The 18,563-nt window shown below is 33.7% G+C and overlaps 1 protein-coding gene across 1 annotated transcript in view; it reads left to right on the top strand.

Annotated features, from left to right (window-relative positions):
* The window catches only part of LOC127074580 (sugar transporter ERD6-like 6), a 36,528-nt gene that overhangs the window by 1,295 nt on the left and 16,670 nt on the right, over positions 1–18,563 (top strand). The window contains exons 6-7 of the mRNA XM_051015904.1: positions 12,775–12,840; positions 12,945–13,020. Coding sequence (XP_050871861.1) covers positions 12,775–12,840; positions 12,945–13,020 — 142 coding nt within the window. The remainder of the gene's footprint in view (positions 1–12,774; positions 12,841–12,944; positions 13,021–18,563) is intronic.

Below are 18,563 nucleotides of genomic sequence, written 5' to 3'. Positions count from 1 at the left end.
TAAAATCTCTACCACATTCCAAATGGAATGTTTAAAAACCAAATTATTCCTAGCATTCCAAATGCTCCAACAAACCAAAGACCAAATAAAAGCGAACAAAGACGACTTCACTCTTCCATCCAAAGAATTTGATAGAAATAAAAGCACATCTTCTCCGGAAACAATAGTATTAATATCCAAATTTTCCAACAATTCATCAAAATTCACTCCAAACCACGAGAACACTTCCTTCCAAATGGTTTTAACTTTACAACACTTAAGAAAAAGATGACCAACAAATTCCTCTTCTACCTCACATAAGGGACAAAAAGAACCCTCCACACCTAAAATCACACCTCTATGCCAAAGTTCTTTTCTCGTCGGTAAGGCGCCCAAGATCCATCTCCACCCAAACAACTTGACTTTACACGGAATAGTAGCTTTCCATAATCTTTTAAGTTCACAAAGTCTAAAATCACTACCAATATGATTAACCGCATTCAAAGTATACAATCGTTTAAATGCATTCCTAACCGAAAAACCCCCCACATCTCTCCACCAAATTAATTTATCAACCTCATTCATACACGGTTTTACATCCTTTAAGATCTCTATTAACTCCTTCCAATCCTCCAATAATTCACCTACTAATAAGGTAGAATCAACACCCACCTTCCAACTCCAACCCACATTCTCCCAAAAACCACAATTAATCACAAGAGCATTAGGAAAGGAACAAACCTCAAATAAACGAGGAAAAAGAAGCTTAAAAGAAATATTTCCCAACCAACAATGCTTCCAAAAAAGAATAGAATTGCCTCTTCCCAATTTACAAGAAATTGAATCACAAAACCAATCATGACCGCCAAAAGGAGTTCCACAAACCAACAATGATATTAAATGAAGTATGGATTCTCCGACTTCATAAACTTTAACCATATTATAAACAAGATATGTAAAATTAATAATACATGTCCTATCAAACATCATTTAAAATAAAATCTTTTGCAGCTTAAGGCTTACCAACATCACCCTCTCTATAAGAGTTCCTTCTCTACTAAGAACCTTTGCATACATACATGAATATTATCGGTAATAATTTAGACCACATTTTCTTCTCTCACTTGACTTTAATTTAACTAGAAGTATCTAAAAATTTCAAGAATATTGGATCCATTTCACTTAGGGCCATAAAACTTATTAAAGGCCTTCTCTGATAATTTGTATGCCTTCTCTGATAATTTGTCTATTTATCAGAAACTTAACTAACACCTTTTACATTTCAAGTTGATTTAATTTTAAACAACCTCTTAATATTGTAAGAGAATTGTCATTAATGCATTATATCTCTATCACCACTACTAGTGTCTCTATCACCCCTAGTACGATTTGGTTAAAAAATGGATTTTATCTCAGTTTGGTGACCGAAGTAAAGAAGAGCGTTATTTTTCCCTTCATTCGAATTGCTGCTCGAGAGAAAAATTTGTACTAGTCATGAATTGATCCTCTGCAATAATATTATCGTACTTTTAATATTGAAAAATTTGTACTAGTCATGGATTGATCCTCTGCAATAATATTATTGTACTTTTAATATTGAAAAATTGGGCAATGCAATAGTACGTGAACTAAAATGCTACAACTAGAGGTCTCCCATCCATATTCATCCAGCGTAAGTATAATAATTGTCCTAGTTCCAACACATAGACTAATGATTAGTATTCCCTATGCGTCCATAGTCAGATTAAACGAGTATCTCACATAAAAATCATTAAGAATTAGAGGCAATTAAATAGAAATATAACTTCAATTATTTATGCACTGACAAATTAAACATATGTTACAACATGTTCAAAATAAGTTCATCATACAAAACCTAACATAGAGAAGTTTAGTTACTCATAATGATACAAATGAATACCAAGATATAAGATGAAGATTTCATATGAAAATCCTTGAAGAAATGACCTCAAATGACTTCCAATGCTCTCAAAATCGTGCTCCTGATGCTCTTTATCATCACTTTTAGTCAAAATTACAGAACCCTTGAAAATATGCTAAAACCCCCTTTTTAAAGCAGTCAGAACGGATCAGAAGCACGTCAAAAAAAGGCCCAAAAAGGTACCATCACACGCGTTATAAGATACATCACGTGTGCGATGCAACCTTTACACTCCTATCACACACACGATGGCATGCGATGTTGCGCGTGATTATTCCAGTAGTTGTGTTACTTTTGCTCCTTTTTCCATCAGATTTTCACTAAGTCTTTATTTCTTCATACTTATTGATTTTTGCATATTTTTTTGGTATTTGTTCTTCTTTTTTTCTCATCTTTGACGTGTTTTTCTCTTTTTCTTAGATATAAAACATGCAATGACAGAGTGTCATCACAATCCCAAACTTGAATTGTTGCTTGTCCTCAAGTAACTTGCATGCACTGCAAATTCCAAACAGAAAAACAAGTTACAACAATAACAAGTGAACATCACCATATGAAATTTGTTCTACCTAGCCACCATTCTAGGTTCCAACTGCAATTTGGCAAATTTAGAAAACATCCTTAATCTTTGACAAGTACTCAACCTGTCTCTCATCTCACCATGACTCACTCAATTGATAGGGTAGTCTCTCAATCAATATGCAAAATATTTTATACTGAGTTTGATCATGTTCGAATAGATTTCGTCAAAGAAACCAAAACATACACACACACACACTTGAGGGATTTTTCGATTATAATGTGGCTTATGTTCGGGTAGGACATTTCTGGGAAAGTAGGTTTGAACCTTTGGAGTTAGGTAGTTCTCCTATTATTTTCATACCAACAACTTTCCTGATTAATGGTACTAGAGATATCGTTGTCGTGGTCCTTAATATTCCTTTTGCATTCTTTTTCTCTTTTTTTTTGAAGAATTTATTTTTAACTTTTTATTTTCTCAATTTTTTTGAATTTTTGACCATTTTTTCTCTATTACCTCAACCCCAATCTTAAACATTGCTCACTTCCAACAAAAACCCCAAACTTATTCTTTTTCATACAACTTTAGAACTAAACATTTCTACCTAACTCCAAAGAGAGGATGGAAAGATGTAATCTTCCAAGTCATATGGCTAATAAATAAAGCAAAGTCACCGAAAGAAAGGCTAAGCTCAAAGTGGTTAGCAAAGGACTTTACCTATTACTACATGGTGGTTTTAAAAAGCCTTAGAGTTCATAGCAAACAACTGCCTCGATGTGTGTAAATCAAACCAGACAAATTGAATCGAAAATAGTTCAAACCTGATAAAGAAATAATGCATGGATACAATCAATGAAAGGAATAGTGAATAGTGGAAATAGTTTGACTCAAACCTTACTAGTTGAGGTATCTGAAGGTTGAGTACAAGTCTGATGATTCCTTTTTCATCCTTTGCTTTCAATTCGTAATTCACTTTCCTGATGATCAAGTTTCATTTGATGGTGCTTTTGGTTTATCTGTTCAATGCGAAAGTTGCAATTTTTATAAACTAAAATAAACAACAATAGAAAACTCATTCATTAAAAACAAACATGATTAAAATCATATAATGAGAAAGAGTACTTATACGTGATATTACTCTTCGTTGGGCATACATTAGAAAATAATAAATAAACTTCTAGAAATTTAAAACTTGTTACATGTCATTTTCACATGTTATCATTGCGAAAAAGATCATGCATGTCATTCATGGTGTTGTTGAACTCATTATTTTATCGGATCCATTCTTCTTTCATGTGCTTTCTTCTTCTTTATTTCTCTTGATCCCGATTTCTAAAATAATTCTCCATTACTTTGACGCTTTCTAAACATGCTCTTAAACTTTGGGCAAGCATGTCGTCTTCATGTTGGTTATAGAAGTCTCTGAATTCTGGTGCGAATCTTGGGGGTTCAACATATAAGGTGGGTGAAACTTCTGTTATTCACCTTGCTACCCCCATTGCATGAGCTTCCATCCTTATTTGAAATTCTGATGCTTATTGATTTTCTTGAACATTGACCACCTGCTGCAGCACTTGAGATTGGTACAATTCTTCTTTGTTTCCTGCTTGATTATCCTCTTGATCTTGTTGAGTTACTCCTACTGGGTGGTTATGTTGAATCCACCTAATTGCTGAAGCGTTGATGGGTGCTTTCGGATCTATCATCTCATCATCTGGGTAGGTGGGTACTTCCCCTCTCCTGCACAATTCATTAGTGAAAAAAAATGCCCATAAGCTCGTTGTGCACCATTAGCCATATATTTAATATTTTCAGAAATTAAGCACTCTACATTAGTAGGCTCACCCCTAAAAAGAGCCAAAAGTCCTAAGCATCGCTTCACAATAAATTATGACTGATTAAAGGCGGTTTCTAAAGTTGGCACAAAGAATGAGGCTCATTCCCTAGGGATTGGGAGAAATTCAGTTGTTATAATCCACAATGCTAAGCCACGCTCAATCACCCATTCAACCTCATGTCCATAGAAAGCATCAAGCATTTCTTGGGTCATGGCTTCGTTTATAACATGATGCTCATTTCTATAAGTCCTAAGAGCACATACAAGAGGAGGTTGAAGATTCAAAATAGAATTAATAGCACTAGTAGAGTAGTCGATGTACTTATCTTGCACATATGAAGTATAAGAGCCCACATCACCAAAAGTAGCATTTGAATAAAACTCGAGGCCAATGGTTTTTTTGGTTTCCTGAATTAAATTATTAAAACTTACCCATTATCGATGTTGCAACATTTCCACCACTTCTTTGAAGCCTCTAAGGTCATCACATACAAAAGCTCTTTCTCTCACGATATGGTAGTTAACCAACTTTAAATACTTTTCAACATTTGCTTCAGAAAGAAATTTAAAATTTGGAAAAGTTTGAGCATTTAGTGTGGGAGTAGCGCGTGATGATGAGCCTCTTGTACCTCTACCTCTTTTTAGAGCCATCATACCTGCAACAACACACAAAAATAACAACTGCGCAAAATAAAGTATTAAGTAGAATGTGGTGATTAGAAGAGATTTGAGGTTAAGAGATATTAAAGAAAAGGTTTGTGAGGAAAAAATATTTGAAAACCTCTATTTATAGGCAATTTTTCGTTCTCATCATGCACGTTATGCATTCATCGCGCACACGATGCTAATAGTTCAACCAATGTCCCTATCGCACGCGTCATGCGTCCATCACACACGTGATACTAACAGAACTCAGATTCTCCAACGTCTTTATCGTGCACATTATGAAGCTATCGTGCACACGATATATACATGTCACGCGTGTGATGGGTTGCGTGATTTTTCTAGGGGCTTTCTTTTTTTCCGCTCTTCTTTTCCTTTCACTTGTCTCTTATCTACTTTATTTTTCACCTACATTCTTTTCTTTCCAGATAACATAAAAAATTGACATGTTTTAATCAATAAAATAAAATCAAAATTTAAAAACACACTCTAATGGGTTGCCTCCCACTCAATGCTTCTTTACCATCATTAGATTGACAGTGCATGCCTAAGGTACGTCAGGTGTAACGAATACCCTCACACCGGATACTTGTCCTTTCTTCCATCCTTTGTCATCCGTGATACCTTTGTCTTCAATCTGGTAGCATGTTTCTAGATCATTTGCATACGATGTCCATTCAGAAGCATTAGACACCACTTTTTCATTATTGAACTTCAAGCTAAGTTTTCATGTTTCTAAATCTATTAATGCTTTAACGGTCGCCAAGAGTGGGCGTCCGAGAATAACTGAGCACATGTGTCTCCCTTAATATCTTCTACCACAAAGTCTGCATGAAAAACTAAACCACCGACATGTACAAACATATCTTGTAAAACACCATGAGGATGAGTAGTAGATAAATCAGCGAAAGTGAGAGTTACATTACTAGGCATGATCTCTCCCAAATTTAATTCTTTTGCCTTATTAAGAGGCATTGAATTCATACTCGACCCCGAATCACATAGAAAATATGGGATCTCTACCCCACCAATAGTGCAAGAGATGGTAAACTTACCTGGATCCTTCAGTTTTGTTGGCATTGTTTGGAGCAATGTCGTATCACATTTCTCAGTCATATTTATCTGCTCTTTATCTAGCTTCGGCTTTATACTAGTTAATAACTCCTTCACAAATTTAGAAAAAAATTCCATTAGCTCTAAAACTTCATGAAAAGAAGTACTTACCTAAAGCTTGGTTAACATCTCTTTAAACCTGGTAAACAACCGCACCTTATCTTCACGTAGTGGTTTCTTCTTAGTAAATGGATATGGCGATTTCACGTAATCTGGTAGCTTTGGGTTAAGGTCATTAAGAATTTGTTTCTTAGTCCTTCTCCAAGGGGAGATTTTGTCTATCAATTGCTCAACGGTGATCCCCTTCTCATCTTAGTCACTCAAACTTTCACTCTTCTCTTTCTCATATCTACTTCTTCCTTTTCAATCAAGACCTCTTCCATTACTTCATCCTTACCTATGTTGGTGATTACCTCAAAACCTGCTTTTAAAGCCTTGCATGTCTCATTTTTAGGATTATCCACAGTGTTACATGTAAATCCTCCACTAGAACTAGGTAAAATGGCTATTTGTCGAGATAGCTGACCAATTTGCATCTCCAAATTTTTTATAGATGCATCATGGCTCTTACTCATTGTTTCATGCTGTTTATTTACATGCTCAAAACTTCTATGAGTGCCCTGGATAAAATTTTGGAGGGTCTCTTCAAGGGGTGAAGGTTTCCTTTAGGTTGGAGCCTGTTGATTTTGCTGAAAACCTTGATTAACACTTGCATTCTGATTATTTCTTCATATAAAGTTTGGGTGATCCTTCCATCCGGGATTGTAGGTGATAGAATACAAATTATTTTTTTGAAAATTTGCAAATTGAGCTTCTTCACTTGAATCTTACAAAGAGAACATTCCACTTGCATGTGCCTCTCCATAAAAATCATATTTCAGTGCTTGTACACGACTCACGTTAGCTTGACTCAAGCTGCTTTCAACTAGCTTTTTATTCAATAATTCAATTTGAACTAAAAGTGAAGTATGAGTGTCAATAGCTAACATACCTTTTGGTGTTCCTGCAGTTTCATATTTCACTGATATTTCACTCTTTGAACGATGTTCCTTTAAGCATATCTTTTTAATCAAGTCTTTATCCCGTGGTCCGGTCATAGTTCTGATCGTGCCTCCCATGGAAGCATCTAACCTTTGAGATCTATAATAAAATTATGCATTTTATCCATGTTATTCATGTTATAATTTGGGCACATGCATAATAAAAGTTTAAACCTCTCCCATGAGTCATACAACTATTCAATTTCTTACTGCTCAAAGTTGATGATTTCAGCTATTCGCTCAATAAACTGAGTGGTGGTAAAAAATATCGCTACGAATTTGTCCTCCAACTCTTTTCGTGTTTGTATAGTTCCATTTGGAAGGCAGAGCAACCAATCTTTAGCTCTTCCAATTAGCAAGAAACTAAACAACCTCAGCTTGACTTGGTCTTCAGTGACATCAACTGGCTTGAAAATTAAGGTCGTTTCCTAGAAGTGATCAAGGTCCTCCCACGGGTCTCAAATTGCGTTTCCGTTGAACAGGTTGTCTCTTAAACCTGAAAGCACAATTTTTTTTATTTCAAAGTTAGTGGGGGTTTCTGGTATAAACCCTATAGAAATATGTCCTTCATCATTCCTTTTGCAGTAATCCTCCATACTGGATGGTGGTGGTACATCTACCATGATGATGTCCTTTTTGGAGTTCTAAGAAAAATCAATGAATTTTCTTCTACTAACGTCCTTTGAGTTAGAGTCGCTTCTCTAACCACTCTCCTAATGGCACATGCAGTCCTTTCAAATTCCGGAAAAAGTGGCGTTAACTCTGATCCTGAGCTGCGCATGCACAAACAAGAAATACCTCAGTAGCATGGTAATTAAATAATTACGAGAAAACAAAAATAAAAACTAAATTCAAAAAAGTTGCACAACCGTTGCCTTGTCGAAATTATCAATACTCCCCGGTAACGCCGCCATAAACTTGATGACTTCTTGGCAAGTGTACCAACAATAGTGTCGCAGTAATAAAAATATATTGAATCCACATGGACTGCTATTTAACAAAACAATATTTGTGCAAGTTTAGAAAGTAACAATTGGAGGGGGGGGGGGGGGTCGAGTTTTAATGCAAAACATAAAAGTGGTTCTGAAAAAATGCGAAAGCAATCGTTTTTTTTATAAAAGCCCTTATTTATCCGTTGTTGATGTTTAATGCATTAGATGAATGAGAAAGTCATTATATTTCCACGGCGAATTAACAAAACCACTATACTCAACCCTTGATGTATAGCTCACTAATTCCTAATAGAGATCTCGTATCCCTATTCAACCGGCCTAAGTGAAATTAGGCAATGCAACAATAGGTTAACTCAAATGCCACTGCTAGAGGTCTCACATCCCTATTTAACCAACATAAGTAAAATAATTACCCTAGTTCCAACGCATAGACTGATGGTCAATATTCCCTATGCGCCCATAATTAGATTAAAAGAGTATATTACATAAAAATTATTAAGCATTAGAGGCAACTAAATAGAAATATAACTTCAGTTGTTCATGCATTGACAAATTAAACATATGTCCCAACAGGTTCAAAATATGTTCATTATATAAAGCCTAACATAGAAAAGTTTAGCTAATCATAACGATACAAATAAATACAAAAAAATAAGATGAAGATTGCATATGAAAATCTTTGAAGAACTGACATCCAATGACTTCCAATGCTCTTAAAATCTTCCTCTTGATGCTCTTTACCGTCACTTTTAGTCAAAATTGCAGAACCCTTGAAAAGATGCCAAAAACCCCTTTTTGAAGCAGTCCTAATGGGTCAGAAGCGCGTCAGAAAAAGGCCCAAAAAGGTACCATCACGCGCGTTATAAGATACATCATGCACAATGCAACTTTTACACTCATCACACACACGATGGCATACGATGCTACGCGTGATTATTCTAGTAGTTGTGTTATTTTTGCTCCTTTTCCATTGGATTTTCACTAAGTCTTTATTTCTTCATACTTATTGATTTTTACATATTTCTTTGGTCTTTATTCTTCTTTTTTGCTCATCTTGACGTGTTTTGCTCCATTTTTTCGACAGAAAACATGTAATGACAGAGTGTCATCAAACCACAAATAATGCATCTTTTACAAAGAATTCAAAGGGTCATGTATAACAATGTGACGTCTCTTAGGTCTATCGATGTAGTTTTTAACATGAATGATTTTTCTATCCAAAAAGTGTTAGTGGCGAAACTTGTTTGTGACTTTCCACATTCATGTGTTAACATACTTTTATCAACTAAAATTCGTGTTGCTTCTTAAATTTTCTCATTGGTTTTGAATCTTGATATTCAAGAATCTTCAATATTTTGATTCTTTTTCTCTATTCTCGATCAAATTCTTCTCATAATTCATCTATATCATGCATCCTTATATTGCTACAATTTCAACCCCACCACAAATTGGTTCGATCTTCTTTGTTCATTTCAGCAAAGGTATGTATTTTATCATTGTTAATCCAAATATAAAATACTTTGCATGGTCCAATCATCCTGAAAGTCTCTAGGTGAGAAGAACAAAATTGATTTCATTGATTAGTAGTAAAGAGTCAAGTACTCTTGATAGATTCTCTTCCATTCATTAACAAAGGTTAATTTTTGGTCATCCAAGAAAATAGTAACAAAAATTTTGCTTTTTTGTTAGGGAATCTAATACTCTAAACAATGCCTTTGATGCAAGAAAGACCCAAGATTATGGTAAAGGATATTTTGAAGGTTCTAGCAGCAATAATTCTTCAATATATTATGCTCATTTTAACCATCATAGTCACATGATTGATTTTTATACAAAAAAACATGTATATGCAAATTCTAAAAGACTAATACTTTAGTTAATGAATCAAGTAGTTATGTTCTCAAGGTTTAGTCTACAATTGGGAGCACTAAGGTGGATTTAACAAGTCAAAATTTCGGTCTTACTAAAAAAAGGATGATCATCCTGTATTCTTTCTCCAACAAACAAATTTGATTTCCTCAATATCCATTGTTGTTGGACCTAGTTCTAACCAAGTATTTGTTTCGATTGTAACTCATTATGGAAATTCACCAAATAATACTTTCTCTTTAAATATTCATAGTGTTATTTCTATTTCAAAATACTAAGTGTAATTTTTGGATCATAGACTCAGGTGCCAATGATCACATATGTTCCTTTATTCATTTTTTAAAGTTCGTATTATAAAATCAAACCTACCAACATTAACTTGTGAAACATAAACCCAATTTTAATAAAATGGGACAATAATGTATCCTTTTTCATCCCATCTTCATCTCAATGATATTTTTATATTCATTCCATCTTCATCTCAGTAGAAAGGGACTCTAGTAATCTAAAGTTTATGCAGAGAGATCATGACATGTTCCCACTAGGAATCGAACTTAGTATTTTTCAAACCTTCTAAGGAGCTCGTTTACCACTTTTAGGTTGGGTAATTTGTCTAAGAATATAATGTCTCGTATATCTCAATTGTACGTTTTAATTCTAGTAGATAATAAATCTACTTTTGCCATTTGTCATTTTACAAAACAACATAGATTACCATATAATACAAGTAATTCTTATTCTTCTTCTAAGTTTGAACTTATACATTTTGACATATGGGACCCTCCTGCTATTTGTTTTGTTCATGGATATAAATGAGTTTTCTATATTAAATTATTATCTTAAAATCAAAATCAAAATTTCTCTCCTTGTCCAAAACTTTATTAAAATGATTTGAAACTCAACATCACATAGTTTTAAGATAGTTAGAATTGATAATGAACTTGAATTTCTTACAGTATCTTAAATGACAACATCCTTGAGATTCATTACTTGACATCTAATTCTAAAGTTCCTAATAATTACTAGAAATACCCAAAACTCATAAAACAACAATCTTGAACTACACATATTATCACATATGAAATATTATGTTTGCATTACATTCCATGACTTATCTAGTCATTCATCAACATGTATGACTTATCATATTTATAAATATTTTTCTTATTATAATGTCTCCTTTTAAATGTTGTTTTGGTTTGTGTCTTACCACACACAATAAACCCATAATGTATATGTAGGATAAATAATTTGAGGACATTCCATTGTACATAATATTAATTTCTAGGTTACTCTATCTCACCGCTATAAGACTTGAAATTTTATTCATTGCTTAATAATTGTGTCAATCATATATAATTTTACCACTGTTTATTTGGTTGTTGCTACAAGAGTCTTAAGATATCTCGAGAATTATCCAGGTCGTGATTTATTTTTTCCTTGATATTCACTAGTCCATTTGCTAGGCTTTGGTTTTATGCTGATTGGAATGGGTGAGTTGACTACCAATGATCGATATTAGCCCAATGTTTTATTTTTTAAATTCTTTGATATATTCGAGACAAGAAAATAACTCACAATATCAAAACCAATTTTTGAGGAACAATATCATGCACTAGCCGCCACAAGTTGTGAATTAGTGACTATTTTGATTTATCGAAGACTTATAAATTTATTCCGTTAAGGTATATGTCATACGCTTTGACAACCTAAGTGCTTCACACATAATAGATTGTCATCTATTATACAAGATATATTTGATAGGAAAGAACAAAAAATCTAAAAATAGATTGTCATCTTGTTAGAGAGAAATCACAAATTGGAATCATAAAGCACTTACTAGTATCTTCCAAAGACTAACTAGCATATTTCTTTACCAAGTCTCTTCTTCCCTCAAACATTTCACATTTTGCTATCCAAGTTGTGAATGATATACATCTATCATTCTCCAATTTATGTGGAACTATTACACTATGAAAATTAAGACGATGGTGATCTATCTATGCATAATTATGATTGGTTATTATAGTTTTATTGACAAGGCTTAGAAATTACTAGTGTTATAAGTTAATTAGTTGGTAAACAATTTAGTTATTAAGTAGTTTCTCCGTTAAAATACTATAATTTATTAGTGTATATTCATATTACATTATAATAAGTTCAATGATTTGCTAGTAGAGATTGGGTCCCAAACATTTAATGTTTATTCAATAAATAAAAATACTCTTTTGGTGTGAACTCGTTTTACTAGAATTATTGGCGTTTTTAATGGAAAACTAATATATTAACAAAGAGGTGAAAACCACCCAAGTAAAAAAGGAGGGAATCCATTAGAAGAAGATGTGTTAAGCGGGTCACCGCAAGGAAAACAAAGGTACAACAGAAAAAACCATAAAACAAAGAAGCATTAAAACAACTGAACACTCAGATAGATCTCAATAAAAAAATCCAAAACAACTAGAAGTATCACCCCTAAGATTCATGATAGATCTTAGACTAGTAGAACCATCATCAATATATTATAACTCATCAAGAAATGATCAATGCTCGATTTGTTATTGGTTAAGATAAAAGATATGGTTCTGAAGTCAGTCAAAGAAAGGACATGACTCCACCTTTAGTCCACCTAAAAACCATTAAATATATTACAATTACGTAATCGTTAAATAGATTAGACAATAACATGACAAATCATAGCAAAAATCACCCATACATTTATCCCTACCACCTACAGAGTGGAAAAACTCAAGTGAAGCTCTATTATGAAAAATTTAACATTATAAATATATCACGTTTAAAGTTGAGTATTTATAATAATTTATTTATTTATGATTTTTGTTTTCTTTTGTTTTGTTTAGGTACCTATTTATATAGCAGAGATATCACCACGAACCATGAGGGGTAAATTAGGATCTTTGAACCAGGTTGGGTTGATGTTTCTTTGAAATAGAAGATTAAATACATTAATTATTTATTACTCTCATCTTTAATTAATATTTGGTAAGAAATTTTTAAATGCTTTTTTTAGCTATCAATTACAATTGGGATTATGGTGGCATATTTGCTAGGCCTTTTTTTCAAATGGAGAGTGCTAGCACTATTAGGTAATTTTTTAAAAGTTTATATTTATTGAAAAAATTTATTATACATTATTATTCTGTAATATAATAGAGAATGATAGATATGTTGAAGATATTATCAGTGATCAAAGAGGATACTTACAAAAAATGTTAGCACCATAATATTCAAGTGAGTATATGATTAAGGTGAAACTTTTAAAAAATGAGTTGACTCATAATTGGGTGTGACTTAGAGTCACATATAGGAATGACAGTTACAAGAATAATATATATATATATATATATATATATATATATATATATATATATATATATATATATATCATAGTTGTTTGATATGGATCAAGAATAATCTTAATTTAGGGTTTAGGGTTTAGGGTTTATATATATATATATATATATATATATATATATATATATATATATATATATATATATATATATATATATATATATATATATATATATATATATATATATATATATATATATATATATATATATATATATATATATATATATATATATATATATATATATATATAAAAGGAGGGACGTGGTCTTGTGTAGCACCTATGGATACAAGTCCACCTATTTGTCAATGAACGATGCGCCTTGACTGGATAAAAACCTATAGATTGAACCAACATAATTTTTTTCCCAAGTCATTGTTGTCAACTTTTGAAGCGATGATTGTTGATGTTAGAATAAATGAGACCTACCATGAACCTAAACCTTTGAGAGAAGCTTCCCATTGAATGTGCTATGTGGAGAAGGAGGTCCATGGAGACCATTATTAGTGGGAGTAGATGACATGTAGAACATGCACATAAAATTCATTTCATGTAGGAGAAACATTATTGTGGCAATGACTTCCAAGAGCTCACATGCACATAAGGGAGGATGATGATGTGTCTAGGCCCACTCAAGTGTAGTTATTGTCTCAAGAAGTCATCTAAGTAATTGGATGTAAGTTTTGATCTTTCATTGGATCGTGACCATCAAAACGTTGCACTCACTTTTCTTATATAATGGGAAATTTCAATTCATTTCCATTTTTCAAAATACATATTTACTTGAAGGTGTTCCGAAAAAGCTTTATTTGTTACTTCTTCTTTACTGCTTGTGAATGATAAGATAGATGAAGTTACACGTGCCATGAAAAAGTCAAATACCAAAACAGAATATAACTAACTTAGAAAGTTAGTTATGTAGTTAGTCAGTTAGTTATCTAGTTAATTAGTTAGTTAATGCTACACTAGATATATAAGAACCATTCATTGAAGCTCCTCAATATCCTACCCTGATTTTTTTATTCTCTCTCCTTTATTTTGTTTCTGTTTTATCAAGTCATCTTCAAGCTCCAATGGCAGCGTTAATGGCGAACCTGCAACAATAAACAACAACAAAGGTTATCAAATTGATACCCTTAACCCTTACTTCATGAATCCTAATTAGAATCCAACCCTAATTCATGTTACTCTTCTCCTTTCCAGCAACAATTACCATTCTTGGTCGCGCTCCATGACTATGGCTTTGAGATCCAAAAACAAACTGCATTTCATCAATGGTTCAATGCCTCGCCCATCAGATCTTGATTATAATTCAGTTTCTTGGGACATGTGTAACACCATGATCATGTCATGGATCAAGAACTCCGTGGAAATGGAAATCGGTCAAAGAATTTTATGGATAATGCAACTGACATATGGAATGAATTGACGGAGTGATTCTACCATGGGGACGTGTTTCACATATCAGATATTCAAGAAGAGATATGCACATTGAACCAAGGTGATACTTATGTTTCTTCTTATTACACAAAACTGAAGATTTTGTGGCAAGAATTGGATAATTTCAGACCAATTCCTGAATGTGCATGTGATTCCACATGCCTTGCCATCATCAAGATTCAAGCATACAAAGACAGTGTTTAAGTATTTCGTTTTCTGAAAGGCTTAAATGATAAATACTCGGCCATTCGATCTTAGATCACGCTAATGGATCCTCTCCCTAATAGTTGCAAGGTTTATTCCTTGCTTGTTCAACAAGAAAGACACGCTAATACACCTCTTGATGAATCTAAGGTGCTAGCCATCCCTAATTCTAATCAACAACAACATTTCCGTGAATCTCAGTTCGAACCTACCTCTAACTTTCGTGGTAGAAGTAATACTAGAGGTGGTAAATTTTTTGGTGGTAGAGGTAAAGGAAATCGTGTATGCACTATGTAATGACCAATCATATTGTTGACTCATGTTTCAAAAAGCATGGCCACACCTCTCATTGGAAGCAAGATGGTACAATCAATCAATATGCTACTACTTCTAATAAGTCAGAAGAACAATCAGGTGGGATTTGTGAGGCAAAACAACATGCTTCTCATGGTTTGCTTTTAATCTAGAGCACCACAAAGCTTTGTTGGCTCTACTATAAGGATTATCACAATTACAGTATCATAACATTAACCACCTAACATCTCAACCCGACCTAGGTTCAGGTATCATCTGCACACTACATAATTCATTTCAACCTAAAACTTTCATATTAGACACTGGTGCAACTGATCATGTATATTTCACACAAAGCCATTTCCAATGCCTTAGGAAAATTAATCCCATAAACATCAAATTACCAAATGGTAGCCTTATTACTACTAGTTTATCAGGAACTATCAAGTTTAAAAATTCCTTTTACATCACTGGTGTTCTATATATGCCTGTTTTCAATCTCATATTTGTCCCTAAACTGACTAAAACTCTCTATTGTTAACTTGTTTTTAATGATATTGACTGTTTTATATATGATTTATCCTCCAAGAAGATGATTAGTACAACTAAATTTTATGGTGGATTGCATATGTTGACATCTCCATCAGTTACCTTGCACCCTACCCCACATGTTCATTACATCAACTCAACTGTTAATCATCCTATAGATAAATCCCCCAACTGTAACATATGGCACATTATGCTTGGACATGCTTCACATGCCAAGTTAATTGAACTCAATAAAAGCTTTCATTTTATAAAACATGCCAATCTCAATATGCCATGTGATGTGTGTTTTTATGCAAAACAAAATAGATTACCTTTTTCCTTTAGGTCTAATGTATCTCAGTCAGTTTTTGATCTAGTACACATGGATATATAGGGTCCCTTGGCTACACCATCCATGATGGGATATAGATATTTCCTAACCATAGTGGATGATAAAAGCAAATTCATATGGCTTTTCCTTATGAGATTGAAATCTGAAACAACCTCACATATCAAATCATTTGTAGCTATGATTAAAACCCAATTTAATTGTCAAATTAAAGGCATTAGATAAGATAATGGGAATGAATTCATTCTCTATGATTTTTATAAACAATTTAGCATCAGTCACCAAACATCTTGTGTTGGTACTCCTCAACAAAATGGCATTGTTGAAAGGAAACACCAACATATTCTAGACATCACTAGAGCCCTCATATTCCAATCCCACTTGCCTACTATTTCTTGGGCTCATGCTGTCAGTTATGATATGAACATCATCAATAGGCTACCCACCCTTTCCTTGAAACACAAGTTACCATATCAAATTCTTCACAACAAACTTCCTGACATGTCCAATTAAAAGTCTTTGGCTCTCTATGATATGCATCCACTTTAAAAGAAAATAGAAAGAAACTAGATTCAAGATCTAGAAAGTGCATACACTTGGGTTATATACATGGTGTCAAAGGACACATTTTGTTTGACTTGCACTGCAAAGAACTGTTCCTATACAGAGATGTTACTTTCTTTGAGTCACATTTCCCATACAAACATAGTCATTATTCAAACCAACACATAAATCACCCCACCTCATTATCTTACTCTGAACAATTGGATGATTTTTTTGACCATACCTTTATGTCAACTTTTCCAAGTCAACCCTCATCCAATCCTACCACACCCTCTTCTTCAACACCTTATCACATTAACAAAAAATCAATTGATAATCCTCATATCACCAACCCTGACCATGCACAATCACATTCTCTTGAGGAAAATCCTACTACACCTCATAACCCAGTCAATATTCCTGTCAGAAAATCTACTAGACAAGTGCAACCTCCAACTTACCTAAAAGATTACCACTATAACTTACTTTCAAATACAATCCACAATCCAAATTTAACTGCTTCCACATCATCTTTATCTGTAAGTACCCTATTTCTTCTATTCTCTCTTATGACTCTTTATCTAATGCATACAAACACTTCACTTTAAACTGGTCTACTTTTCATGAACCTAAATCATATGAGACTACTATTTGTGATGGTAATTAGAGAAATGCCATCAATTCTGAGTTACATGCTCTGATTAAAACCAAGACATGAGATCTTATGCCTTTACCTTCACACAAGAAAGCAATTGGATGCAAATGAGTGTTCAAATTAAAGCTACATGCTAATTTCACCATTAAAAGGTATAATGCACGACTGGTTGCAAAGGGTTTTACTTCGAGTGAAGGGTTGGACTACATGGTTACTTTTAGTCAAGTGGTAAAGATGACCACCATCAGAGTTCTCTTGGCCATTGTAGCAGTACATAACTGGACACTTTTTCAACTTGATGTCAATACAACATTCCTTCATGGTGATCTCAATGAAGAAGTTTACATGAAACCCCCACTAGCTCTTGCATTACCCCAACTAGATCTTGTGTGCAAATTGCAAAGATCACTCTATGGTTTGAAACATGCTAGTAGGCAGTGGAACACAAAACTTATTAATACTCTCATTTCTAAAGAAGGTTTTACTGTAGCTTTAGTTTATGTTGATGATCTAGTTTTGAGAGGAACTAGTCTTCATGAGATTCATCAACTTAAAGCCTTATTGGATGCCAAATTCAGCATCAAAGACCTGGGAATTCTTAAGTACTTCCAAGGATTTGAAGTTTCACGAAATTTGCATGGCGTTTCTCTTTGCCAAAGGAAGTATGCCCTCAATTTAATCCATGATACAAGCCTCCTTGGTGCCAAGCCTTGTTCTACTCCTATGCAACCTCACATCCAGCTTCACAAAACATGTGGAGTTCCTATATCTGAACCTACCACGTATCAAAGGCTCATTGGTCGCTTATTATACCTCACCCACACCAGACCTTAGATAACTTATGGTGTAAGCAAGCTCAACCAATTACTTGTTGCTCCCACAGATAAACACATGCTAGCTGGTCTACATGTCTTGAAGTATCTAAAAAAAACCCAGGTCAAGGACTTCTTTTGAACTCCAAATCATCCTTATGTCTCAAATGTTTTTTCAGATTCAGATTGGGGTGCATGTCCCGATACCCGACGATCCACCTTTGGCACATGTTTCTTTCTTGGAACATCAACCATTAGCTGGAAAAGTAAAAAGTAGGCATTGATTCAAGATCTTCCTTTGAAGCTGAATATCGTGCCTTAGCTCAAGCTACTTGTGAAGGTGTTTGGTTACTTAATCTCCTTACCGATTTTCGAATATCTCATACAATGACTATCATCATTTACTGTGACAACAAATCTACCAAACAAATAGTTGCAAATCCAGTGTT

The sequence above is a fragment of the Lathyrus oleraceus genome, chromosome 4 (genome assembly GCF_024323335.1).
Source record: "Lathyrus oleraceus cultivar Zhongwan6 chromosome 4, CAAS_Psat_ZW6_1.0, whole genome shotgun sequence".
NCBI lineage: Eukaryota > Viridiplantae > Streptophyta > Magnoliopsida > Fabales > Fabaceae > Lathyrus > Lathyrus oleraceus.
The sequence above is the reverse complement of the archived record's forward strand: the minus strand, read 5'-3'. Positions and strand labels throughout refer to the sequence as shown.